The 27,221-nt window shown below is 39.0% G+C and overlaps 1 protein-coding gene across 5 annotated transcripts; it reads left to right on the top strand.

Annotated features, from left to right (window-relative positions):
• RB195_007267 (uncharacterized protein) lies at nt 1-25,576 on the top strand (the record flags this gene model as incomplete). Of its 5 annotated transcripts, XM_064180816.1 has the most annotated exons (14): nt 1-46; nt 7,492-7,646; nt 9,194-9,289; nt 17,331-17,444; nt 18,323-18,397; nt 18,679-18,766; nt 18,950-19,006; nt 20,822-20,851; nt 20,902-20,921; nt 23,572-23,673; nt 24,777-24,810; nt 24,908-25,000; nt 25,109-25,242; nt 25,379-25,576. In XM_064180816.1, 14 exons carry the CDS (start codon nt 1-3, stop codon nt 25,574-25,576), a joined length of 1,242 nt encoding a protein of 413 aa, XP_064037654.1. The 5 variants fall into 5 exon arrangements, with proteins under 5 accessions (XP_064037654.1, XP_064037655.1, XP_064037657.1 ...); XM_064180815.1 differs by having other exon boundaries at nt 20,822-20,910; XM_064180814.1 differs by lacking the exon at nt 1-46 and adding an exon at nt 2,896-2,917 and having other exon boundaries at nt 20,822-20,910.
• Nucleotides 25,577-27,221: the final 1,645 nt, after the last annotated feature.

Below are 27,221 nucleotides of genomic sequence, written 5' to 3'. Positions count from 1 at the left end.
ATGATAGACTGCGGCTCTGTATTTCGTGACAGAAAAAAGTCTTGTGGTAAGTGGAGCCGAGTGGATTTCTATTCCTTTTCCTTCGGTAGCAGCAGAGAGCTGAAGCTCCAGATCAGGTTGTGGGTGTGTTTTCTTTGGAACGAATTCACGAATCCGTGAATCACAATCGTGAGAAAAAATCGTAAATAATCGAAATTATTGTTATCGCGTTCTCTCGACATTGCATGATTCGATTTCATTTTTTTTTCAAAACAAAGTTGCCTTGACCCCTGTTTTGAGTTCGTGTCGGTGTCGCTTCTTGTCGCTCACCTTTAATTGATCCTTCATTTAATTTCATTCTGTTTTATTGTTGATTTAAAAGATTTTCGATGATTTAAATAATAGTCAATAACCACTGATTTGTTCGAAAATGTAACAATTTGTCGGAAGAACTGTTTTGATAACTTTTTCCTTGAAATTTCAACTGCTAATGCTTTTATATTGCACTCTTATCATACGTATTATTTAATCAGGAAGTTACTTTTTAACGCTGAATCAATGGATGCACTAATGTTTTTTAGGTTATCTACGGTTCAATTAACATTTTGACGCTAATAACGGCTGAATTTCCACAGCTTCTAGTCCTAATTATTCTCGATTCTTAATGACAGCAGGTTACTGTCATTTGGTCGATTGATTGCTGCGCACGTGACTGAAAAACATGAGCGAATGTCGAAACACACCTTGAAGACACTTCGGATGGGCTTGTTTTTTTCTTTGTGGCCTGTGATAAATATGATTCTTAGTCGGTTTTAAAATGTTCGGAAAAATGGAGTTCCAGGTGTTCTGTAGTATCTTAGGCATAGTTTTTGTGCGTTACCGTATTTAGTATTATTGTAAGTGAAGAATTGTTCACTTACGTCTCTATGAAGAAGCACAGAAGGGATTCGTTCAGGCATAGTGTTTTTGTCAAAAAAAGTGATTAGTTTACTTACACTATTTGTTTACTTCAACAACTGTTTGTTTTGTTCGAAAGAACTTTCGATTGATTTTGACTTGTTGGTTATTCGCAACAATTCTAACCTAAACTTGTATTGATGATGCTTGTTTCGTTTCGTTTTATCTAGAGGAACTCTTGGCAGGCACTATACGTTGCGGGTATAGAAAACGCTTGAAAGAAGAAGATTTTCACGATGGACGCGACATTGTGGGTGTCCACATGTTTACTACTTCGAACTGGGGTAAAATGTACTTGGGAGGGGAGGGGGGGCAATGGGTGGCACTTTTTTTAAACTCATCTTTTGATTTACAAATCTTTCAGATAGTTTCCTGTCTCAATTTCCTGATTTCATATCAGTCATTCCTATGTAGAACTTGCTGTCATCTTACACTGCTTTTTCGCCCTTGCTTCTCGAAGTAAATAATCAAATCAGTCGGAGCCCTAAGACCTAAGCATTAGTCTTTGATGTTCTATGACTTGTAAACTAAAGTTACTAAGAGAAAAAGTAAGTTAGAGCGTCGGGAGATAAGGGCGCCACTGAGTGTTCCCCCCTCCCCCTAACTACATTTTTCCCTTGCAACTGTTCATGTGGATTGTTGATTAGCAGAACATAAAATTAGCGTTTATTTCAAACAAACATTTACTTTCTCTGACTTTTACCGTAGATTTGATTGGTAGCACACCCGATGGAACAAAATTTCCAATTACAGGACCGGACCTCGTTTTTTTTTTCAATTATTTCCTCTCCAAAAACTTCTAGGAACTTCACAGCACTGCCAGCTGTTTGCAATTTATGTTGACAAGCTCGTTTATAGAAAGTTACTGTTAAAGTTATTGTTAAAGTTAAAAAAAAACAAACGGAAGGATCAAAACGAATGCGATTGTTTCGGATTAGATTCCTGACAAATCTCCTGTGGATGTGATATGCCGCTTATTCAGCTGCTTCAGCTTTTGCGCCTATAGTCGGCGCCGCCGAATGTGTCGTGTAGAGGCGCATCGCCGTTACACGAAGAAAAAAACGATGGGACAAATTTGGCGCTGACCATATAAATAAGGGGTTCCAGATTAGTAGCATTAAAATATAATATGATTTTTTTTGGGTACCTAAGGGTTTCCAACCATGAATGGCTTCAAACCAAATGTTCGCTATGGTTTCTTAGGTTTGACGTTTCTTGTTTTTTGCCTACATATTATCTGAATAGAAATGAAAACTTCTGGATAGCCGATTTTATTAAGCACTTTTTCCTGGAAAATTCATGTACTGTGGATTCATTCCTTAGTTTGATGGAGATCCTCCGGACCAAACCCACAGTTTGAGCTTTTGTCATTTGTGCAATTAGTTGTAGCTGTTGACGAGGACATGACAATATCTACAGTTTACACTTCTACAGGACAGTTTTTTTTCGTGTACCTATTGCTGACATTGGTTACTTATCCGTCTATCTCCTATCTTTCTCCATTTTCATGATGATATTTTTCTTGTTATTGTATGATTGGGATGTGCGAGAAGTGGTTGGTCACCGCACAGCTACCATACTTGTTTTGAACTTTCGATCTCCAGACAATAGTCTCACATGCACCAGCACATATTGCGGTTGCAGACACACTTGCAGACCGAATCGATTCCGGACCCTAGTGTGGGCAAAAACTGTAAGCCGAACAGCTTCCCATGTGCACCCGGCTCTATTGATCTCACCGCTCCCACATCAATGACTGCTTGCTTTTTTTTCCCCGAATCTTTCCACACAGCTTGTTCGTCGAGTTATGCGGCGTTCGGTCTCAATGCAGTACCGTTTCACTCTTTTTTTTTTTCTTGTAATTACATGAACTACACTGTAACAGTACTACACAGTAGTTTGCTTTTGCTTTCGTTATCGAACTGCCCTTTGTTACAGATCCATCTGAATGCCGGAGCGATGCGAATTGTCTTTAGTCGAAGTGAGCGTTTTTCTTCTTCTTCGTTTCTCAGTTGTTGGAGTTTCTTACCGTCTCGAACTTTCTTCTTTTGCGATCGTTGTTCGGCACGAAATAACCGTTTCACCTATTGTTCTTGCTGTGAAGTGCGGCAGGATCAGCATCCCATGATAAGTCTTACCCGTGGTTGATTCGGGATTGGAAAACGTTTTAACGTGAACTTAGTCATACCTGGAATATCTGGAATGGAAAACTTTGTCGTAGTGAGTTGAAACTCACACACTTATGAAGATTGGATCGAAATTAAACGGGGTAAGAAGATTAAAGATGTTTTCGTTCTGTTGTTTCAGTGAAAAATTGAAAAGCGGTCATGCACCCGTTAGTGTCACCCTTTTTCGTATCGATCGTAGCGATTGGTGGAATGCATGCTGGTACGACCATCGCACGTTTCTATGTGTTCGGTAGTGAGAAACATTAATATTTTGAGATGAAATGTTTCGTAAAATGTCATGCTACACGTGTGTTATTGTACTATCGGCGAACTAATGGTTCATACTAGCCAGAGCCACCGGTGATACGGTTGTGAGTTAGGAAGGCGTGTCCAGAAAAGTTGCGTCCTCTCAGAAGCAACAAATTAGAAATGGAAATGATTGTTGTAGCAAACTATTAGTGATATTTTGTGAATGCAATGGATTTAAAATGAAATATAGACATTTTTGCGGTGTCCGAGTCCGGCTAGGAAATTAAAAAAAAAAGATTACAATTGAAAATTCATTAAAAAAAGACTGTCTTAGATCTTTTTTCTTCGATTGTAAACTATTTCCTGTACAGATTTCTTCGATATCATTTCCATCCACAGCAATTCTTTCAACAGACGTTTCGAAAATCAGCCTCTGGTGCTTGATTTCTTGCGAATGGAGGTCCCAGGCAGAAATTGTTGAGGAGCAGCGGCGATGTGTGTCGCTTGGCCGCCATTCTTATGGGCTTGTTTTCGGCTTTGCCCCATCATTCTATCGCCGTTCGTTCATAGCAACTGGAAAACACGCTACGGATCTCTGACTTTTCTGCTGCTACAAGTTTTTCATTGATAAATACGCTCATGAGCAGGGATTTGATGTCTCACGCTGTGTCGATTCCTTGGAGATTTTCTACTGGTGTTATTCAGCTTAAAAAAAGACCAGCGAAAGCAGTAAACATTGAAGATTTGTGGTTTTGGGGAACAGAATGGATGCATGTCGCCAGAAAAACTACAGTTCCGCGAATTTTGTTGTTGACGTTGTTAGGATGAACGAGGTAACCACAACACGTGACATGAAATTAAATCGACTATCGAACGATTGTACTATGCAGCCTTGGGAAAGTATTTGTACCGTAGTGAAGTGCTTCTTTTTCAATGTCAAAAGTATAGAGAGTAGAGTTGCAGCGAAAACAACAAAGGCACTGGAGGGATGTGAAGGCGAACTGGTGGGTAACGGAAATGATGCACGAGGTGTCAGCACGTTTAATGAACGTGAATTCAGAGTGGCGCGAAATCATTTCTGAGGATTTTGAGACGATGAAATTTTGAAGAAGACATTAACGTCGGTGACTCATGTCAATCAATGATCCGCACTAACACAAAGGATTTCTTCTTTTTTGTCCCTTGGAATTTTCCAGAATAAGAGAGGACTACTCTGTTTTGTTGGTTGATTGCACTGTTTGAATAGTCAGCAAAGTATTTGAATCTCGCCAAACTTCTACGAAAGTTTTAGTAGTTCCAAGGTTCTTTTTTCGACATCCTCCTATTGATTAGATCCTTAGTTTAATGAGGATCCTCCGGGTCAAACCCACGGTTGAAGCTTTTTTCATTTGCACAGTTAGTTATAGTTGAATAGACTGGTTTGCTATCTTAAGCAGGGAACTGATCAATATTTGAAAAGAAGAAAAAAAAAAGAATATCACCAGTGGTGATAGAATAATCGGCACCATAGACATTCGACTACTCCATAGTTCAGATTTTTTTGCATATCTAAATTTGATTTTTACTGTATTCAAACAAGTATAGCGGTGTCAATGCATAAATTAAGTCAGCCCATCCAATCCAGTGATGTTGTCACTTTCGATCAATATCGAAACGTTTCTTGGTTAGCGTAACCGTACACATCAGCTCGATGGTGCAAATGCACCAAATGTCCTAAAATTTCGGCTTAACCGCAATTTACTTTAAACCATTGATGAAAACACATTATTAGTTTGGAATCATGTGGAAATAAGATAAATTATTAATTCTACAGCCAATCCATTATGCACGCATTTCCACAGACAAATGCGTTATGTTTCGGAATGTGTACTTCTTTTGTTCATCGATCGTTTTCTGTTGTTTCGCTGCTACAGTTGCAGTAGTGGAAGTAGTTGTAGCTTGAGTTGTTGGATTTAGTTGTTGCACAATAAAAAATCCACCGTTTCGAAGTAAAGAAAAGCTTTTAGCTCATTAGGTTAGTCGAAGTTAAACTTAATATTAAGAAATATTATTTTTTAGATGTTCTGACTCAGACAAAGTATATTTTCTTTTTCTTTTTTATGTACCACTGGTGTATGTGAATAAATAAAAATAAATAAATAAATAATGAAACACAGCGATTAGCCATTCCAAAATAACTCCAATGGTTTTATATTTGTCCTTTTTAGCGCTATCTTACGTCGTATTCCAAAAAAGAAAACTATGAAGATATTCCCATAAAAAACTACGAACCTAGTTTAGCCTTCGCCGTAGAATTTGTTAAATTCGATATGAGAGGAACCGTTGCTTTTTTGTTGTGAGACCCGAAACATGAAGCAGTTTTGTAACTCAATGTTTTCGTTTTTTTTTTTTTGGACATTACTTGATGAGAAACTTCATTATTTCCGTTAATTTCATTATGTTTTACACGTTCACTAAAGCAGCAGCACATAATCGTTGACGATCGGCCACATTATTCATCGTCATCAACATGTTTTCCGTTGCCCGGAGTATCGTATGTTGTTATTTCAATGCATACGGGGACGGACAGGACGGCATAGGAGGGACGGGAGGAATGAAACGAGGAAGAGGGAATACTGCAGAAATCGGTTTGTTTTTCACTCCAGCACCACATCGCACCGCCTACAAGCTCACGTTCCATGCAGCGCGCACTCCCCCACTCGGTTCTCATTCGCGGCAAACTGAGGGGTCGGGGTGGAGGAAAAAAGAGTAAAGCGAGTTGAAGTAGCGGAACAGCACTGCAGTAACTCCTCAGTGATTCGCTGGAACGCAAAAGAAAATGGGGGAGAGGTAAATAATTCTGTTACTCACGTAAAAATCGCTGACAATATGTACAGATTGATAAACGGGACGCTTTTTTTTCTTCGTTCCATTATCTCAGAACAATTTTTTAAAATATTTTCGACTACTATTCCTATTATTGTTTATTTTTATTTTATTATTTTTTTGAATTCAAAATGCATTAGGATGTAGGTAACGTGGAAATACATCTAAATATTAGTATGTTTATTAACCATACGCCTTCCAGCATATGTTTTAGAATAAAAAAACGAAGACAGTGAGGGAACTGACTTTTTTTTTAAAGATCAAAACGTAGCGTACTATGCCTTTGAGGTTGTTGGAAAGTTATCAAAGGAACTGAAATAACAGAAAAAAATTCGTGTAATGGAATTCCGCTTTTTTTTTGCAGCAGTGTTGCAAAAACAGCAAAATAAATCCACTTATCTATTGTTATTTATCACTAAGCCCATCGTTTTTTCTGAGGATTTACGTTGCGAACATTTTTTTTTGTGTTTTGCAGAAATAACTGACAGTATGACTGCAATCCAAGTAAATGTGAGTTTCCTGCGACGCTACCGACACGAATCGAGAATACATTGCATATCTAAAATGGTGTTTGCATAATTTATTTTTAAAAAATTTTCGAAATTAAAAAGGGAATTGTGGAGTGATGCAACGGAAAAGCTGTCCGAAAGAAGAGAAGGGAGAAAAAAAGAAGAATGAAGTCGAAAGAACCCAAATAAAGTGAATAATAAAGTAAATACTAGTATTGCCCATGTTCGACTGTCTTTGAATCTCGGCATGTTGAAACGTAGTTTTTAAAACGATTTCCTTGAGCTGTAGCCAAAATTGGTATCGATCGTCTAAATTGAAAAATTAAATTAATTAAATACTAGTAATTAAATCAGAACACTCATGTTCTTCGTTTTCATTGGCTGCTGAGGGTTTTTTTTTTCAGCAACAGGTTAGAAGTATATGTGCTTCAGTGCCGAGATGATTCCAAATTTATAGTCGCAAACGCTTGTGCGATGCGTTCACTGCGGTGCGGTTGTGCTGCCTTTTCGCTGTAGGAAAAGACGTGTTCAACGCATCGTATTGGACGAGTCGCACTCTTTGCGCAAGAACAAAAACTAGGAAGTCTCGCTATAAATTTCCTGAGAGTTGTGGAAAGGAGATGCTCTCTCACGGTTGTTTGATTTCGGGATATCCTAATAATCTTCAAGTCCTTTCTTCAGTCCACACTCAAAGTAGGATGTGATGTGAAAGATTTGTTGCTGTGCACATGTAATGGAAAGCAAAACTAATCTCAACCGTTCAGATTCGGATGAGTTTCGCCGACGCTCCGGTTCATCACGTAGTGACGGGAAGCGATGGGGACGTAAGGACACAGGTGGCGGCGAGTTGAGATGTTGTATACAACCGGATCTGCTTCGTAGTAATGTCGATAAGCATTGGTTTTTCGAGGATGAACAGGTGAGCAGCGGAAAAGAATCTTTTCTGGATGGTGTGGAAAGAATTTGTTTCCACCGGAAAGGTTACCCCTGAAGAACGATCTCAACCGCTATTTTAAGCGTAATTTTGTGAGTTACCGCGAATGAATGATATTCTCTCTGATGCACTAATAATCCTTGAGTATTTAATGCTTCTCAGGATATCCCAATGTCTAAGCACTGATCTCTATTAGTCACTTTAACATCATCTTGGAAGCGATTTCAGTCTCATCAAATTTTCATTGCTCATCCGCAGAATCTTAGGGAATTTTCTGTGTATCCAATGTTTTTGAAAATCGATATTCTTTTTTTTTTTACCATGTCCTGCTAAGATTTTTTCCATACTAACTCACCCTGAAAAATTTAAAGTACCAGAAACGTTAGGTGCTTTTTTAATAATTATTTTATTATTTATTTTATTTTGTTTTTCTTTCTTTAATTTATAATGATATAGTAGTGATCAGTACTGATGATGAATACTTAATTCATTACAATAGTACAGTTTAAAATTAGCTTATTTAGGAAAACAGGAAACTTTATTATCATAATTTTGTTTTAAGCAACGGATAGACTTAGTCGAGCTCCCATTTAAACTCTTCTCTTGAAATTCTGTTTTCGTTTTGGTGACGACATTCTATTCTGTTTCCTTTCACTGTTATTCTGCACAACGAAATCTGTCTTATTGAAAAAATTCAGATGTTTAGGAGTCGTAGAAGTGAAAGCATAAAATTGCTAGATTCATGAAAACACTTACATTTCTTCGTCAAGCTATGATCTGTAGAAGTTGTTAAGCGTGCACTTTGAAGGTTCAAAATTCACCGGGCAAAGCGTCGCTTCACTTGTATCCCTTTCATCAATTGGTTATATCCAGATTGCACTAATAACACCATTTGAATACTATATTGTTACCTAAGATTATCATATTTGCATACGCAGTAGTTACGCATAGAGACGATGAAAGTCCTGCACTTACATATATGCGGAATTATTTCTTAAAACTTTCTATAGACATGCCTTTTCAGCTCAATTTTTATCTGTTCACATGTAACCTTGGTAAATTCTCCTTTTTAAGAAAGGCAATTCTACGATTTCGCTCATTTATCATCGAAAAATTCTGTGAGAAGCAAAAAAAAAACATTTTAAAAAACTTGTAATTATAATTATCATGGTTTGATGTGTTCATTTATTTGTTTTTGTTCGTTTTTTCTTTTCTTTTTTTCGCTAATTTGAGTTATTTAGACCTTCTGGAACAGTGTCCAGTTTTTCCGTGAAATTCTTCAACTTAACAACATATTGGAAACATCCTAGGTGTTGACAGTTTTTTGCTCATGTGCAGTTAATAAATAACATCATGCTCACATCACATCGTCATCTCTGAACAGGCCACATTTTCAATCAGGACAGCTGTCAGAGTGGAATTGTTTTCTCGATCGAATTCCACAGTTTTCTCACAGAGCAATAAGTTCGCCTAGTCCTTGCTCATCAGGGATTTCTTCAATGAGAAATTATTCTCAATTTTCACAGTTTTAGGTACGAGTGAATGGATCGGTGTTCGCACGGAGAGAGAATTTCGACAACCTACTCTCCATTATTCCATTGTCGAAATTCAACGGAATCCATATCAAGGTATGAGTATCGTAGTGTATTCTTGCCTCGTATTGATCGAGCGAGAGTTCGTCAAAACAAACCGTTGTGACTGACTCAGTGCTATCTCGCCTGCACCTCACATATATATACTCACCTACAAGGACCCATCGCCGCCAGTCATGTCGCTCGCTGCAGCGTTGTTTTGCATGTTGTTTTTCGTTTCGGCCGGAACGCATTCGATTGTTTTGCATACATCCTCGAACGAGGGATCTCCCCGTAATGAGGTTACTGTGTCGCGCTGAAACTCGCTCAACAACTATGCAGCCTTTTTGCGTTTAATTACGTTGTTCAAGGATCGTAACCTCAATTTTTACCTTTTACTCGCGATATGTGTTGAGAATATTTGCCTTAGTCAACAGGAATTCGTAGAATGAATTCTGTCAGGACTTCCGTTCCTGAACTTCCTCAAGCGTGATGCGAATCCACTGTTGCTCTAAAGAATTGAAAGCAGCGTATTGCGAAACTGTCGTAATTGGGAATCTGTGGGAAGACACAGAGTTTGGGGTGTAGATTACGAGTATGACCGTGGTCCCGCTTATTTCTCTTGAACGTCCTGAAAAACTAGATGGTAAATTGCGTTTGTTCCTACGAAGTATGTGAAAAAGCTCCACCCTTGTGCACTCGCCGCGTCCACGAGCGAGTGATTGAGAATAAATAAAGTCTTTTCACCTGCTTATCGAAGTAAATGGGCGGGTGTAGCGCAGTCGGTTAGAGCTTCCGCTGCCTGCACGATTGATCGGAAGCTCGAATCCGCCCTAGTGCTCACCAAGCCTTTCATTCCTTCGGCGTCGGTAAATTCGTATCCGACTTGTCTGTGAGGACAAAAACACTGACTTGATACGGCTATCCCCCGCAGGTGGTATATTCAAGTTACACGTTCGTAAACCTCAAACGATTCCGAATTGAAGTGAACGTGGTGGCGCATCCCAAGCGGATTGATTAAAGGCATCATCCCACGAATCTGAGGTGGTGCAGATTTCAGGTGGAGTATTCGTATACGGCATGGGAGACTACGGAGAGGGAGGTGATTCCGTCCATTTCTTGCTAATTGCCGTAAAAAACGGCCCGGAAGATGCGGCGCCGCACAAGACTGGCGCGCTCCAATCGAACCTTTTGTACAAAATGGTGCGCCAAGACGAATGAAGCCGTTTCTTCCGGGCCGTTTTTTACGGCAATTAGGAAGAAATGGACGGAATCACCCCCCTCTCCGTAGTCTCCCATCCCGTATACGAATACTCCACCTGAAATCTGCACCACCTCAGATTCGTGGGGTGATGCCTTTAACGTCAGACACTTTATCCTTTTTTATTATCCAAGTATGACAAATGAATAGGCTGCTGAGGTGACCGGAACGTGTACAAGGGTGACGCATCTTAACGCTCTTCATAAGAACGAACGCTGTTCCTACGAAGAGGATTAACTTCAGGAAAATTAGCCGGAATTTAGTGGGACCATGCTCGTACTCGTAATCTGTACCCGGAACTCTGTGTTTTCCCTGTAGTTTGCCAACCACCATCGTGATAGGCTGCTTTTAAAATATTGAACTAGGCACTTCTTGTGCAGTGTTACCGTAAATAAGTGTAGAATTTTCTCAAAATCGACACGGATAGAACATCCAGAATCGAATTCAAAATGATAAATCTTGCACTTCTGCTCTGTTAAGGTGATAACACCAAAGCAAGAACAAAACCGAAGTATTGTCCATGTTCGACTGTCCCTGCATATTGAATACATAGCCTTTTTTATTGATTTGCTTGAGCTGTGGCCAAGAAAATCAATAAAAAAAACTGCTGTTACCGATGTGCTTGTTAGAGGAGTACACATCCATTGTTTAGGAGATGTAAAGTTGAAGGAAATGAACAGTGGCTCCCTAAAAGATTGTTTTAAAACTTTCGGTTACGTTTAAGTCGTGCTTTTTCAACGACATAAGCGTTTCTTCGATTTTGGCGAAGTACCGTATCCTAACTCTGAGCGGAACTCCTGCGCTTCTGCCTTTACCATCACTGTTAACATGGCTCCAGCTGATTGAGTTGATCAGTCTATTTCTTTTCCTCTTCGGAAAGGCTAGCTTTTTTTCGTCATTCTTCATATACATATCTCATTAGTCTTCTTTTGTTACGAGTAGGAAAGTACTCTAGCACCATTTTGCGTTTTTTCTTTCCTTATTGAACATTATAATCTTTTTTCTCGCACCTTTTTTTCTATCCTGAAATGAGCATTCAAATAACTTCTCAGCGTTGGGTTCTTTCTTTGAGGAAGAGGGATACGGAATATACGTACGTTTCAAGGATGGGGTCGAAGACATGAACATCTCTACAAACCCCAAAATCAGAGGGTAAAATGTAGTTAGAGGATGGGAGGGGGGAGCACTCAGTGGCGTCCTTATTTCTCGAAGTAAATAATCAAATCAGTCGAGGCCCCATGGCCTAAGCATTAGTCTTAGAGGATCTATGAGATGTAAACTAAAGTTACTTAGAGAAAAAAGTAAGTTAGAGCGTCGGGAAGTGAGTGGATGAAACGAGATGAAACACAATCGCGTAGGCGGCTGCACTCGAAGCGACGCGGTGGAGCGTAGCGGTTGGGGTCGTGGCGGGACCATCGCGACCTGAAGCGAAGAATGATGCTGACAACAGTCCCACCACGACTCCAACCGCTAAGCTCCACCTAAGAAACTTCCAACGCATCCGCTCACGTAACTGCATCGTGCTTCATGTCGTTATGACTCTCCTGTATATCAAATGCATCTGAAGTTAGTGTTTTCCTCACCGAAGCTACTCTTTACATCCAAATGATGAAATACGCTTCACGGTCCTTCCCGTCACTCTTGCTCTACACCTTATGGCTATAAAAATTGTTTTGCTGTGTAAACTATGGCCTTTTGAATATTTATGATCAAAATCGATTTCTATTTTATGATCCACTTCCTTTTTCACTGATTTCCACTTCCCAACGGAGTATTTAAGACCCGGGAATGAGATTTCGGCAGAATTTCGAGGAGAAATCCGTATAAGTTGTACCTTAACCCTTTTGCGGAATACCCTCGGTTTTCAGGATGATTGTTTTCTGGTGACCTCTTCACTACTTAATTAAAATTTCTTTCAACGCGCAGATTATGTCGGGAACGCCGTCTGTCAATAGAAAGAATCTAACGTAGGAAGTTTTTTTCCAGTGCGTTTAATTAAAACACAAGGACAGGAGTGTTCGTTGCTGGTTTTGCATTGGGAAATGTCCCTGAAATCCACAAGTTTTTGAAGTTTCCTACAATTTTTGCACAGTTTCCATTTTATATTTCAATTTCTATTTCGTCATTACTTTTATCATAGCTAATCACTTGATTTTTACAACCTTTGAAACGTTTTAATGGCATCACCAGCTCCCCCAAATAGATGTTTTGGCCATTTTTACAAAATCTATAAATTTTTCAAAATTTTACAAAATCTGTAACCTCCTCTTGATTGTACTAACGATAAGAGAAAAAGAAACATATACTTGCGTCAATGCTAATATTCCTTCCTAACAATCTGCAAGAAGTAAAAACGTTGTTAGACGGATTATTCTAAATGTGATATTGAGAGAAAAAAAAACGGATTCTGCACTGTTACCTAATTATTATTCTAATACCTGGAAATCAGAAAATGCGTGAATGTCAACGCAAATGTACTTTTCTTAATTGACACTATTCATCTTAAGCGTTCTAAAATCAAAAACAAGAAAATTAATTAAGTTGTACGAAGAGAGAGAGAGAGAGAGAGGGGATGGGGTTGTTTTTCGAACACGAACAGGCGTAAATTTTTAATGAATGTTCAATTTTCGTACAGTTATATGGAATTCTGTCATTAGAAACACTGAAAAATAATGACTTCTCTACGTATGTCAATACAAAATTCTTTTCGATCAAAACTGCCTTCATTTTACAGATCCAGAATCAGAAGATCCGCTATGAGATGCTAGAAAGTTATTGAGAAGTAGGATAATTAAGTGTAAGTACAATTGACTGAGAATAAATATAAACGACGTCATTTTACCATACGAAATTCGTAATACCGCGGCGCAATTACGTCTTTTGTAGAAAAGCGGTGGAAAAAAACGGAGGTTTAGTTTATTCTTAACTGGCCGATCTACCTGTGGACACTTAAAGGCATCACCGCACGAATCTGAGGTGGTGCAGATTTCCGGTGGAATATTCCTATAAGAGATAGTAGATTATGGATAGGAGGGTGATTCCGTCTATTTCTTCCAAATTGCAGTAAAAAACGGTCCGGAAGATGCGGCGCCGCACAAGGCTGGCGCGCTCCAGTCGAACTCCCTGTAGAAAATAGTGCGCCAGAACGCCTGAAGCCGTATCTCCCGGGCCGTTTTTTACGGCAAATAGGAAGAAATGGACGGACTTACCCCCCTCTCCATAATCGACTATCCCTTATAAGAATACTCCACTTGAAATCCGTACCATCTCAGATTCGTGGAGTGATGCCTTTAAGCTATTGCAGCCGATTTTTACAATAAATTTCAAAAAAGAAAAGTCGAAAACACATTATTAGTTAACATTATAGATTTATTTACATAATTATCAGTAAACATTATCCATTTTTGGCAGTGGACATGAAGAAAGTACTGGAAAGAATTTGTTTCATTTGATATAAATGACGCAGTTCCATGTGCGTAACTCTTGTGCTAAGGTTATGTGGTTCTTAAAGATACATGTCTCACCCTACTTTAGAAGTTGGTTGCATTTATACCATGTCCGTAAAATAGCTTATTTATTGAAAGATATCATAGGAAACCACAGTTTGTTCTCTTAAAGACTTACCTACAACACCGCTACTAACTACTTGTGTCCCAAAATCCTGACGTCTCTGACGGATTAATCCGCTGGAGACCGTCGGAATCGTTGGAATACGACGAAATGAAATCTCAAATAAAATTGAATTTTTATTTTTATTTGAAATTAGAAATCATTTGAAAGCAAATGATTTCTAATTTCAAATATTTCATCTGGTTACAAATATAGCTCTAGAATATGGTTTTAATAAATGTGTAATAGTTATTATGAACGTAGAATTAGATGAATTGTTCAAATGTTTATCTAAGGTTGATAGCTGTCATTTGGAGTTGGAGCTCTCTATTTCTGATAAAATATTGAAATAATTCGTGGGACTGGACGGTGTCCCTAAAACGCTAAACTCTCAATGAGCGTGTTCCCGTTCACCGCAGCACATGTTCTTCCTCTGTTTGACACCCGCTATCTCTTTCCTTTGTGTTGCTAAAATCGGGGGGTGCAGATCGGATTCAACCGACTGAACACATCTGGTGACAATAATAGTTGGCGAGGTATCCAAGGAGCGTGATAAAATAACTTTCTTCGTATTAGATATGGAAGAATAACATTTGGGAAAAGAAATCGTTCATGCTTCATGAGGGAGAAGCTATGTTAACCATTTGACACCTTGTTAAAGGCAGCGTATCATGAAATTCACGTGGTAAGGGAACTGAAAATGAAAATGTATAGTCCGGGTTGTACATTGCGAAAACGAGCGTGACTCAGCATATCCTCTCCTAATCGTTAAAAGAGGCGTTAATTCCTTCGAAATCAGTTACAACGTGCCATCCATGTGCACGCACCGCGTTCGCGAGCGAGCGGTCGACAATCGATAAGGTCTCCTCACCAGACTATTCAAGTGAAATCAATAAATAAGTCGCTAAGGGGACTGGAACGTGTAGCAGGGGAGTCATTCTAATGTACTTAGGAGGAACTAGAACGGTCCCATCACCTTTTTTTTTGGGGGGCGACGATTTTTTTTTGAGTAGATTGAATTGAATGGGACTACACTCATTTCCATAATCTGCAACCCGAACTCTACACTTCTTCCCGAACTTTTTAGCCTACGCGATCAAATGTGTAAACATTGCGCTGCGTACAATCAGAAGCGTTGCAGACACACACTGTTCGCTGCAAAGTTTTTCCTGGAATACCTCTAGCCCATGGACTCACGGCCATACAAAAAAGATTCTATCAATATATCCAAGGGTCTCACAGTGGTAGGAGATTGGCTGCCGTCGACTACACCATCGATTGTTCGAAATACTCTGAACCAACAAAATATTTCATCCAACCTGAGTCAATGAATTATTACCAGACTTGTCTGTGATGATGAATACATGGTCATGTACAATGTTTGGGTCCCGCCAGTCACTATATGATTCCCACACACACAATTTTTGTGTCTTCGTAAGCATGAAGCGATCCTGAAATAAAATTAGTGCATTCCAGGCAGATTAGTTCATTTTCACACCTGTATCATCTGTGCTCCCGTTGTTCATCGATTTGCTCGAGCGGGCACCAGGAATATTTCCATTCGTCCCGATCGCACCCAAAGATTGCACTGTGGCTTCTCTTCTCGCGATGTACTCGAAGAGCACCATGGCTTTTCCTCGAAGGATTTCATGAGGAGATCTGGCAGAGAAATTAAAAAATTAGAAGCATGAGGTGGATGAGCACCTTATCCGTTCCTTATCTTTACTAAGAAACTACATTGGGATAATATGCTACGTTCGTGGTTTTTCCATTTCAGATCAGTTGTGCTGCTTAACTTTTCCAAGTGCACTAGGAAGAAAATTCTAATTAAGTCATAAAGGGATCACCAAAAAACAATTATCCATAAGATGAAGCATTCGCAACGAGTAAGATATTACTTCAACGAGTTCAACGAGTTCAAGAGTTTCTCCTCTAAATTCGGCCGAGTCCTCGTTCCAAGGTCTTAAAGACCCCGTTGGGAATTGGAAGTCGAAAAAGAACCTCCGAACAAATCCATGAATTAGAGGCTAAGGTGGATTAAAAAAAAAAAAAAATTAAAAAATTTGGGGGGGGGGTTTTTTTGGGTTATTTTTTGTTAGAGGGGGGGGGGGGGGGGGGGGGGGGGGTTTTTTTTTCTTTTTTTTTTTATTTCCGAAAAAACGGCCGGGAAGATGGGGGGCCGCACACGACTGGCGCGCTCCAATCGAACCTCTTGGAGAGCATTAATGATATGAGATATGAGAGACATTATGAGACAAAGTGACTCATCTCATCAGTGGTCGAATGGAATGGTTTTTTGTTGTTTTTTATCCCTTCGATTAGCGCTTCTCATGGTTCCCTATCAATGAAGAGAAACCAACGTTGAAACGTTCCCGTGTACCTCCTTTACGTACCTAAGTAGCAGGAATGAGAACCAAAAAAATCTGGACGGGCTACAAATGTTCTTTTTTGAAGAACTCTTCCATAGTGATCCTGAATCTTTGAATTTGAATGAATTCAGATTCAAACTGATTCAGAATAGATTCAGCGTCTTTGATCAGTAGTGTTTACCTATAGCTTTGAATTAACTCTAACGTAAACGAGTGTTGTAGCGTGGTAAGCGAATTTTGTTAGGATTTACTGGCATTTCACAACGACAAGCACTGCACAGAACGGTTCGAACGATTGTAAATGAAGTTATTATTAAGTTAGTTTGAAAATGATCGAGATTTGAAGCCTCTAACTTTAGAAGTAACAACTCAAATCTTAAAAACTAAAAGTTAATAACAAATGAATTTATTCAAAGTAAAAACCATCAATATCTATACACTTTTTTTAATAGTTATTAGCGATTTGAGTGATGTTTGTTCATTTCTGCACTCATTCATTGATCGTATGATGTTTTCGAAAACATCGTTCACAGCCGTGTCGATCAAAATCTTCGCCTTCCTAGCAATGGGTTCTTCTTCTTTTTTTTTCTTAAGCGAAGCCTACGAATGTGCTACGTAAATGTTTGTAGTGCAACTTTAGTGCATACATAGTACATTTGCCTCTGTGGGGAAACGCGTAGCGTACGCGAAATTACGAGGAATTCATTGTTCCTTGTTCGGGGTTTCTTGCCGTGCAAAATCAATATGAATGTTAGAAATTTATTTTTAGATTACTTGGTAATGGGAAGAAGAAATATTGTGATTTGTGGATTTGTGAATTAAACCTTCTTCTACCTAAGGTAACTGTACGTACTTATAGATGGAAGACGATTGTCCCCAAGGTGGTGACGATGTTCGTTTATGCCTTCTGAAGACGCTTGGAGCACATAATCAACGTACCGTGCCGTGTGTAGGATGTCGTCGAGACATGGTGGTGAGTTTTTTTTCCTATTAAGGATTTAATTTCCAAAAGAAAAGAAATTAATTTATGTATGAAGTGAAGTGAATATCAGTTGGAAAATTGGAGGTTTAGTTGTAGGATTGGTACCATAGAGCTCCACATCGTCTGAAACTTGCATAGATTAGACTCCCTATCCTGGTTGTTTATGTTACTAAGGATTTAGAAGGATTTCCACAATGTGATAGCTGTTATCACTTAGACGTGGGAAAAGGGGCTGGAATTATCTAAGATACTTATTCTAACAGATTAAATTTCAATGGAATGACTACATTATCTCCTCTTTTTCTTTGTTACATTTCATTTCACTATGCTGCCGGTCGTAGTTCGTTCGTTCGTAAATCGCTGATTGACGTCAACATTTTCGCTTTCTCTAAAGGACATTTTTTTCATCTATTCATGTGATGCACATCGAGAACTTTTTTTTCATGGAAATGCATTTTCCATGGAAAAAAAGTTTCCATTCAGTTTATTCAAGCTTGAGAAAAATTACTCTTGAAAGTCTGTGAATAGTAAATAGTTGAAATTTTGATGATTAAAAATATTTTATTATGAAGCACCGAATCGCATAAATACATAATATGTAATTACTGTAACAATCAACAGTTTACTGTTAATTTTTCATCAAAGAATCTGTGGAATTTGCGTATTTAGCACGTTGTTTCATATTTATTTATTTATTTATCTATCTATTTATTACTATACGTTCAGTGGTGTGCTGAAAACGATGTGGGCAGGGCGAGTGCAAAACAATAAAATGAATTTAATAATATATAAATATAATAAATAGGTGATGAAAAGAAAAAAGGAAGAATATAATCATATAGTTCTGGATAAGTATAATGGTATTTTAGGTGTACGATCGATATCCTCTTGTTGATGGCGTTTTCTTCCTCTCACCAGTATGTCATTTTGGACCACCCACGGAGGTTTGTCAAGTTGACACAAAGTTTTGGCACCTTTGGGACTTCGTGCCATAAGCGCTCAGATGAGGTTCACACGGTCATAGCTTACGCACTTAAAGCCTTTTGCTCCTCTTCTCTAAATTTGAGGTTGTGAGGATCGGAAAATAAAAACCGGATCGGCTCTGCTGTTTTTCTAACCTCTGTTTTTTTTTTCTTTTTTAAAAAGTATGGACATCGTCAGGTAGAGGACCTTCAGGAAAAAGAGCTTTTGTGATCATTTCCAAGAGTTAGCAACTATTGTTTAGGTCATGTACGACGGAAAACGAAACTACCTGCAACAATTGTGCGCAAGTTGTTTGTGGTCGGATTGGCGATGCAATAACTGCGGCAGAGGTACGTGTATCAGAAATAGATCTCATCATTTACGTGTGATTACATCTCTGACGACTCGTACATGCTCCCTATGCTAAAGTACAAGCTGCCGCTGCCTCAGCGCCATGTTTTCTCGCATCAGATTCCTTTTCTTCATGATTTATGCGCATACATTGGTGATCGGAATTTATTTATAGATTTTAGATGGATGGTTCAACGGCAAGTCAATTGTACTTGGTACTTTGTACTACTATGATATTGGTAAGTCAAATGTTTTGCAACAATTCTCGTTCTTAATTTTTTTTTGTAGTTCTGATCTTCTGATACTTCTATTCTTTGCTTTTATTCAAATTAGGATTTTTATTCCTAGAAGATAAGCTTTGGTCTTTGAAGTATGTCCAGAATCCTTCGTTATCATTAAGATTTTACTAAAAGATTTAAATTTTTTTTTACGTAACCCCCCATTGCTTCAATTTTCGTAGATGAAGTTATGGAGAAAAATATGAATATGAAAAATATAACTTCTGTGTACCAACTACCAATAGTGTCTAGCGTAATGCGAAGGTCTGATTTTTAGACGAAATTTCGCTGAACTATATTTTTTCTTAGAATGAAGAATTAAACGTACAACAAGAGTTTTCGAATGTTTGGGGTTATTTTGGAACAATCAGTTTATAGCGTTAAATTTTGTATCTGACCGCATTTTCTGATCTTTATAAAGTATCGCAAGTTCTCAAATGACACTCTTGGAGCAGTGGCGGTTTCCAGTAAAAAAAGAGATTATTCCCGGTACTTTCTGTTTTTTTTTCATCGGTCAAAAAAAAAGTAAGACCAACAGACAGCAAAAAATTGTGATTTTTAGAATTATTTTCGATTTTTTTGGGCGCAGATTAAAAGGCAGTTGTTGGCTTATTTTAGAGTGTTTCAAGTATTGAAGTATTATATCACTGCACAAATTAAACTTCAAGTTATTTGAAGAAAATAGATGAGAAAATGTGAATTCGTTTGTCAGCGTAACATTTGCGGTGGGAAAATGGCATCCTCCAATGTTACTCATTCCCACTTTACTGTATAGTACAGACGGTTTTTACTTAGATACAAGAAAAACTCTTTTGCGCGGAACGCCTTTCCTTTACTGTGATTGCCGCCATTTCCCGAATTGTTGCGAAAAACAAACGAGACCCTCGAGACCTGTTGCGATTTGGTCGCATCCATCCATAAAGGGGAAAAAGTTAGTCGGTGATCGTCGAGCTGTTTACGCGGAACAACATCTTGGACGGAACATCCCCCATCCCAAAACGAGTAATTTTGGTAATTTATACATGAGTGGAACATTCTTGTGGTCTACGGGTCGACGGTAGGATTGAGTACATTGTAATACATTTGTAGTTGACTAAATCTTGAACAAATCTGGTTACCTCGATTCCTTAAGTGGTTTTCCTTAAGTTTTCCTTAAGTTCCTTAAGTTAAAATTTCCAAATTAAATTGTTATTCTAATTTTCGGATCCAAAATTTCAAATTTTTGAAATTATTTTCAATTCAAAATGTATTTGATAATTTATTTATCTACTTATTTATTATATTTATTTAGCGATAATCCATTTTTCATTGAGAAAAAGGAAACTTTGGAAAAATCCAATCAATCACGTTTCTATGCGAAGCTATTCGCACATCGCTTGATCGTTGATGGTAGATTTCTTCATTTTTCTTAATAGTTATTAATTTTCTTTCCACTATTTCGTGCCTTTCCCTCCTATTTTTGATTTTCACGTTACTTGTTGGTTGCTGAAGGTAACAGTAAAGATGGTAGAATTTTTTTTTAATCAATATTTGTTATTAATTTTTTCATTACTATGTAAAATATTAAAATTTTCACAGATTTGTGAAAAAGCAAAGAATTGGTCCCAATTTTATAGTATAATCCAAATTTCACTAGTGGTGCACATTTCACAAACAAATAATAATTATATGATTGTATTACATGGCAAATTTGTAATTCTGTTCTCGATGTCAACATCTATTTCAGTTCCTTACATTTTTTCTACTTTCTTCTCTTTTTCGTAACGTATATTTCAGTATCCGCTGGGAAATGTTGTCCTCCGACATGTACCGTATGCCGTAGTCCACTGCTCGTTCCAGAAAATATCATGATGCAGATTGTGAATGTGAGATAATGGTATAGTTTTCCATTATTTGGTTCAGGCCAGTCGTTGCTGCTACAGACATCAAATCTGTCCTTGAGAATGTGTTCTTGCTCGTGAAGGGGAATGAATTACTGTTGGAACGGGGGAGCGTCGGTTCGCAGGTCGTTTTCGCATTTATTTACCAATTCATGCACAAAGAACCGGGGAACATATTGAACGGTCGTAAATGACTGCAGAATGGAGAACAGTTTTTGACAAACATCACATTAGAGTTGGTTGAGGGGTTAGGATGTCTGGAAAATGTTCATATACGAAGGGGTTGGTCCGCTGAACTAGAAGCAAAATATTGATGTAAAGGAATTCTGGAGCATTTTCCTCCTTTCCTTTAAAAAAAAGCCCTTGCCTTAGCTTCTATGAATGAAATAAAAGAAAAATGAAAGAAAAATTTTGTATGAAATCAAATATTGAGCAATACAATCACAAGTACAAATTAGAATTGTCTTGTCTCCGGTTTTCTCGAACTTCATGCCAGAAAAATGAATATCTTTGTCATCAGTTTAGAAATTGCTTTCCTTTCGAGAAATAATAGTCAGTTTTTCCTTCCCAAAGGTTCTTAAGAGTTTCCATGAAACAAATTTGTCAGAACGAATCAAATTTTTTTCCAGATAGTCCATATAACAAATTGTTTGTTTTCTTCTCCCTTTTCAAATAACTTAGATTTCGAATAATAAGGATTCTAGATTTTTTTTTCGAATTATTGCATTTTAACTAGCAAATTCTTTACTTTGCTCATTCCGTTTTGATGCATACGTGGAAATCAGCAAATCAGCGAAAAATTCCCAGTTATTCAATATTCTAACGGCTACTGTGATGGGCGTTTTTTTTTTTTGCGAATTTTCGAATTCCTATATGATTCAATATTATTCATTCCATTAATCGAGTAATCAATTAGTTTTTTTTTTTCGCCGAAGCATACTATATAATTTCTTGTGTTCAACTAATTACTTTGAAAATCAAGAATGAATTTTATTCAAAAGTTCATTGATCATAATTTCTAGCTTTGTTTAGGATAATTTCCCGAATTTGAAATGTCATTTACGCCTCTAAACTTCTAAATGGAGAAGATTCAACCTCCATTTCTCATTTAAATTAACTGCTATTCGAGTTAAGGATGATTTCAATAGCATCCACCCTATAGTAGCATAATTAGTGCGGTATTGATTTTGCACAGGTAGGGTTGAGCGCACTGGAACCAGGAATTTTTGAAATAATGACAAAATCCTTAGTTTTTGCTTTAAACAAAATCTATTGACAAATTAACATAGGTAAGAACACAACATTTCATAACAAGCATGAAAGGAAATGATTAACGATCGAAAAATGGATTATGATCGGAAAATCACTTGGTCCTTCACTTGAACTTCGCAGTAACGTTTCTCTGGCCTTTTTAATGTTCTCCGCAGTGCGCACAGTATATTGAAAGCGTTACTGCGAAGTTCAAGTGAAGGACCAAGAGATTTTCCGTTCATAATTCATTTTTCGATCATTAATCATTTTCTTTCACGATTATTTTGAAATGCTATGTTTTTACCCACGTCAATTTGTCAGTAGATTTTGTTTAAAGCAAAAATTAACGATTTTTTTTCCTAAATTATAGAACCTCCTGTTCTGAGATACAAACCCAATTTAAGATTGTGTCACGCACGAGGACAGAGTAATTTCGATGAATATTGGACCTCCGAGCACAAATGTAGCGCAGCAGGTAAAAGATTCTGCTGCTTTGTCTGCACGATCGATCAATGGTTCGATTCTGTCTCCGTGCCAACCAAAGCTTTCATCTCTCCGGGGTCGATAGAGGTATCAGACTAGTCTGGGAGGAGAAAAGTACTGGCTTGATACATCGGCTAGTCCTTGGTTTGGTCATTGTTTGGGCGTTCACAAACCGCAAGCGATTCTGAATTGAAGTGAACGCGTCGGCGTATCCCAAGAAGAGTGATTAACGTCAGTCTCTATCGTTTGCATTTATCGTTTATCCTGAATCTCCGGAGGAATTCACACTAAACCGCCGTTGCCGACTCACCTCTTCCAATTAAACAACCCTACCCGAAAACGCGTTCTTCTATGTCCACAGCTCCATGAGAAGAAGAGAACGTCGCTATGAGACGGGGAATGGATTGTAGCGTGGCCTCACTCTCCTCCTGTACTAATAGCCATTTCAAAAACACGTGGTTCCCGCGCCGCATCCTGTATGTTAGGCGGCACGTGAAAATCAATAATAGATAAACAAATCAACAAATCAATCACTCGAAGTAGTTCAAATTTTAATTTTATTAAAGTAGTTTAGAATTATTTATTAAAGTAATTTTTTAGTAAGGAGAGGAGAAATCTATCTATCTGTTAAAGGAGTTGTAATCTGTAGAATTCATGAATATTTTGTTTACGTTGCGTAACCGTCCGCCGTAAGAATACATATCCAATATCTTATTTCCATAACGCCGAATGATTATGCATGCTTTGTTGTATAAACAGCTCGTCGTCGTCGTTACCATGAATCCGATCAAGCGTTGTAGTACTGTAAAGGAACGATATGGGGAACGGCTATCGGCTCGTTGTCCGTTCAGCAACAGTACTCAAATATTCATCTGATTCTAGCTGTACATCAATTAATCGTTACCATTTCAGGGAAACTACAGTATCGTTCACGAGCTGATCACATGTTCAGCGTGCGGTTCGAAGAATTATCACGGTATCAGAAGAATCAAAGAGCTGTCGATTCGAACGGCCGTAGTCTGATTCTGCCGTTTCTTTTTTTTAAACCACAGTTCGTCCTACAAATTCGTAACCGTATAGTAATGTGCTTGTTTTTCTTAGCACAACGCTAATCTCATTAGGAAATGGTCGGAATCACCCATCTAAACCACAGCTATGTACCATTTGTAACGCCACCCATACATGAAACTAGACACTTCCTAGACATTGCGTTTTGATGGCGAAAATTCTGTTTGATTGTTGAATTTGTTGAGTAGATCAAATTTTTTCTCCTGGACACCGGGTTGATCGAGCGTAGCGATCGTCTCCGCAATGAGTTCGCCGTTAGCTTAGCGACTAGTACGGCTACTCATCCTCTAGTAGTGTTGTGTGTATGTGTGTGTGTGTGTGTGCGTGTGTGTGAGTGTGTATATGTGTCTAGGCGCCTGAATGTCCCGGAAACGGTCCGACTCGCGTCTGCGTCTCCAGTCATCGCGTACTCGTTCACGACTGCCTATCTGCCGCTGCGTACCAACGTGTGGCACTTGCAGTCGTGTCTATCTATGTCTACTGCAAAACAACTCGTGGCCGGCTGGCTGGCTGCCGGTTGAAAACATTGTGAAAATACGAACGGCGTCCAAAGTGGGGGTTGAGAAAGTAGGGCTGGAGGTGCGGGCCAGCGAGCGCTGGTGGATCGCACGTTCCGGTGAGAAACAGTAAGCGTGTCGCCTCTTACATCAACTTTGTACAATTTATCCCATCCCATCTAGGAGCAGTTTTATACTTAACAATTTCAGCTTCTTCGTTAAGGCCTGTTTTGATGCAGTAGGGAGTTCGGGTGATTCATGTGATGATACTTTCGTGCTCGGATGAACCTCCTCGGGAGATTAAGTAGTGCTATTATTCAGCGGTAAGGAGATATTAAACTCACTCTCGCTGCACTCGAATTTCGCTACTGAATCTGAGTGGGAGAGGAAAATCCGAGAAAATTTTTCTTTCGTTTTCAGTTTTCAGTTTTTCAGATAGAGAGAGATTTTTCAGAACGTTTTCAGAGAAAATGGAAACTTCAATAAAACGGCAGATCTAGGTATCGTAGTGGAACACTCATCAAGGATTTTTTCTAGTACATCTCCTCTTAGAAACGATGCTACAGTAATGAACCACTTATTCTGGGTAACAGTTAATCAGCCAGTTTTTTTTTCAATTTTTTTTTGGATTACATTCCATGGTCGAGAACTACTATAATAACTCCAGCCACGCTTTTCTTAAGGAAATTTCGTTCAAATACAGAATTCTAATGTTCATATAGATCCGGCTACAAGGATCATTTCTCCAGATAATTTCTGCTTTTGGGCTGCTAAAGGTGATGATTTTATCGAATACTACTTACTTATTATCATCACATGCTAAGAACTGTAGCCTTGTGGGTCGTAACCAGACAGAAGGCGAATGAACTCCTCGTTGTTCATAGATCTTCAGCGCCCGTTTCTGATGTCAACCACCGCGTGTCCCTCCTCCTCTGCTTCTTCTTTATCGACTACCTCCACGTTCGCCCTCCTAGAATGTGCTAAATGGCCCCGCCCACCCCCGTGTGAGATCAACCGCGTGAGTATGTGGTAGCTTATTTTCTATATTCGTTCGTATATGTTTTTAAATCAGCCGTGTCCGGGTACCAGTCGTGTCCTACCGTATTCCCGCCTCACTTCCGATAGTCCGATTAGCCTACCTCCCATGTTTCTAGGTGAAAATGATCATGATGTTTCTGAACCATCGTGCGTACCCCTCCTCGTCCTTCTTCTCCTCCTCCTCCTCCGTTGTTGCATCGTTCATTTTTCGTTCATTCGTTTTATATTCATTCGATCTATACCAGTTATTCATCGCTAGAAAGCAATGTGTTTACGCGCTGTACACTTGTACGTATTTGTTCTGCTATGAATAAAGATTGTTTGTATAAAGTCAATGTTTATATACGTTTGTTTATAGTGAAGCAAAAAGTGTTGGTATAAAGATATATCACTTCGGACAAGTCGATCCCGTGTCTTTTTTTCTTTTTCGACGTCGTCGTCAATCCTTCACGACTATTGTGCTGTCATCAAAGTCAAGGCTGGCGGAAGGCAAAACATTCCGCCGTAAATTGTGCGTAAACAATTTAAGTTTTGTTAATTCTCCCGTATTCCCGTAAAGGAGTGCAAAATCCCACACTTTCTAATTAAAAATTCCGGAGAACGAGTGATGTCAGAATTTATTTTTATTTTAACGTACTGAAATAAATGTATGATGAGTAATACATGTGCGTTGGCTCGGTGCAGTTGCGTAAGAGGTTGCGCTCCAAGCGGGATGAGACTAGCAATTGGGATCGGGGTGGGACCATTGTGAACTGCAGCGATAAATGGTGCTAGCAAGGATCCCCTCCGAATCCTAACCGCTACGCTTCTCCCCGCCGCTTCGACCACAGCCGCTTACGCAACTGCACCGAGTTTCATATCGTTCTGAACATGATACATAATTATAGAGTGCTCAGAAACACAAGGGATTGAGAATTTCCCTTGAGGACTGCAAATTCGTGATCTCCGATCGATAATATTTCTTGGACCGTAAGTTACCACGGCGTCGATCCTCCGCGCTACGTCCCTTCGTTGTAGTGGATGTTACTCGGCGATCGGCGGAACAGTAAATCTTGTCTGGATTGTTGGTGCGATTATATTATTTTCACTTTGATACACAGCGTGCCACGAAATTGACGTAGTACCGAATGACCGAGGGAACCCCTGGAGTCCGGGTAGTAGATCACGGAACCCAACGTGTCTACACTCAACTTCCCCTAATCGTCGTTAAAAATGACGTGAAAGACCGTCTTCTCTCCTACGAGGTAAGTTGGAACGCATTATCCCTGGAGTTGGACGCGCCGCGTTTACGAGCGATCGGTCAAAGATCAATTATACGTTCTCACCAGCTTATTAAAGTTAAACAGATGAATAGGCTGCTCAGAGGATCGGAGCGTGTACAAGGATGCGCGTTCTAACGTATCTCGGAGGAAGAAACGCCGTTCCCACGCCGTTATATGGGACGACTAAGGGGAGTTGAGCGAGGCCACGCTGAATGCCGTAATCTACAACCCGAACTCTACGACTTCCCACCGATTTCCGTACTAGGTCAATATACTACAGTATACTATACGTACTATTTTGTGATACGCTACCTTTAAACGGTTGAATAGGACACTTTTCAAAAAGAAAAAGCCTTTTCAAAACAAGCATGGGATCAAACTCAAAAGCATTAATTGGATAAACTGGATTGTGTAAGGTGATCGGCGGCGAAGTCGTCCGCTTTCCGTCATGTGGTACGTTACATCCTGTAGACGTTATCACAGAAGGCTACTTTACAAACCTTTATCTTAGACTAAAGGGAATTAAACTTGATGATACTCACATTCGCAAACAACGCCCCACTTCGATCTATTCGTGGCGAGATCCCAACCTCAATTTCGTGATGCGATGCCTTTAAAGGCAGCATATCATGAATCTGAGGTGGTGCGGTTTTCAGATGGAGTATCCGTATACGGGGTCGGAGATTATGGAGACCGG

This window comes from Necator americanus, chromosome I, assembly GCF_031761385.1.
Source record: "Necator americanus strain Aroian chromosome I, whole genome shotgun sequence".
Lineage (NCBI taxonomy): Eukaryota > Metazoa > Nematoda > Chromadorea > Rhabditida > Ancylostomatidae > Necator > Necator americanus.
This window is presented reverse-complemented; position numbering and strand designations above follow the sequence as displayed.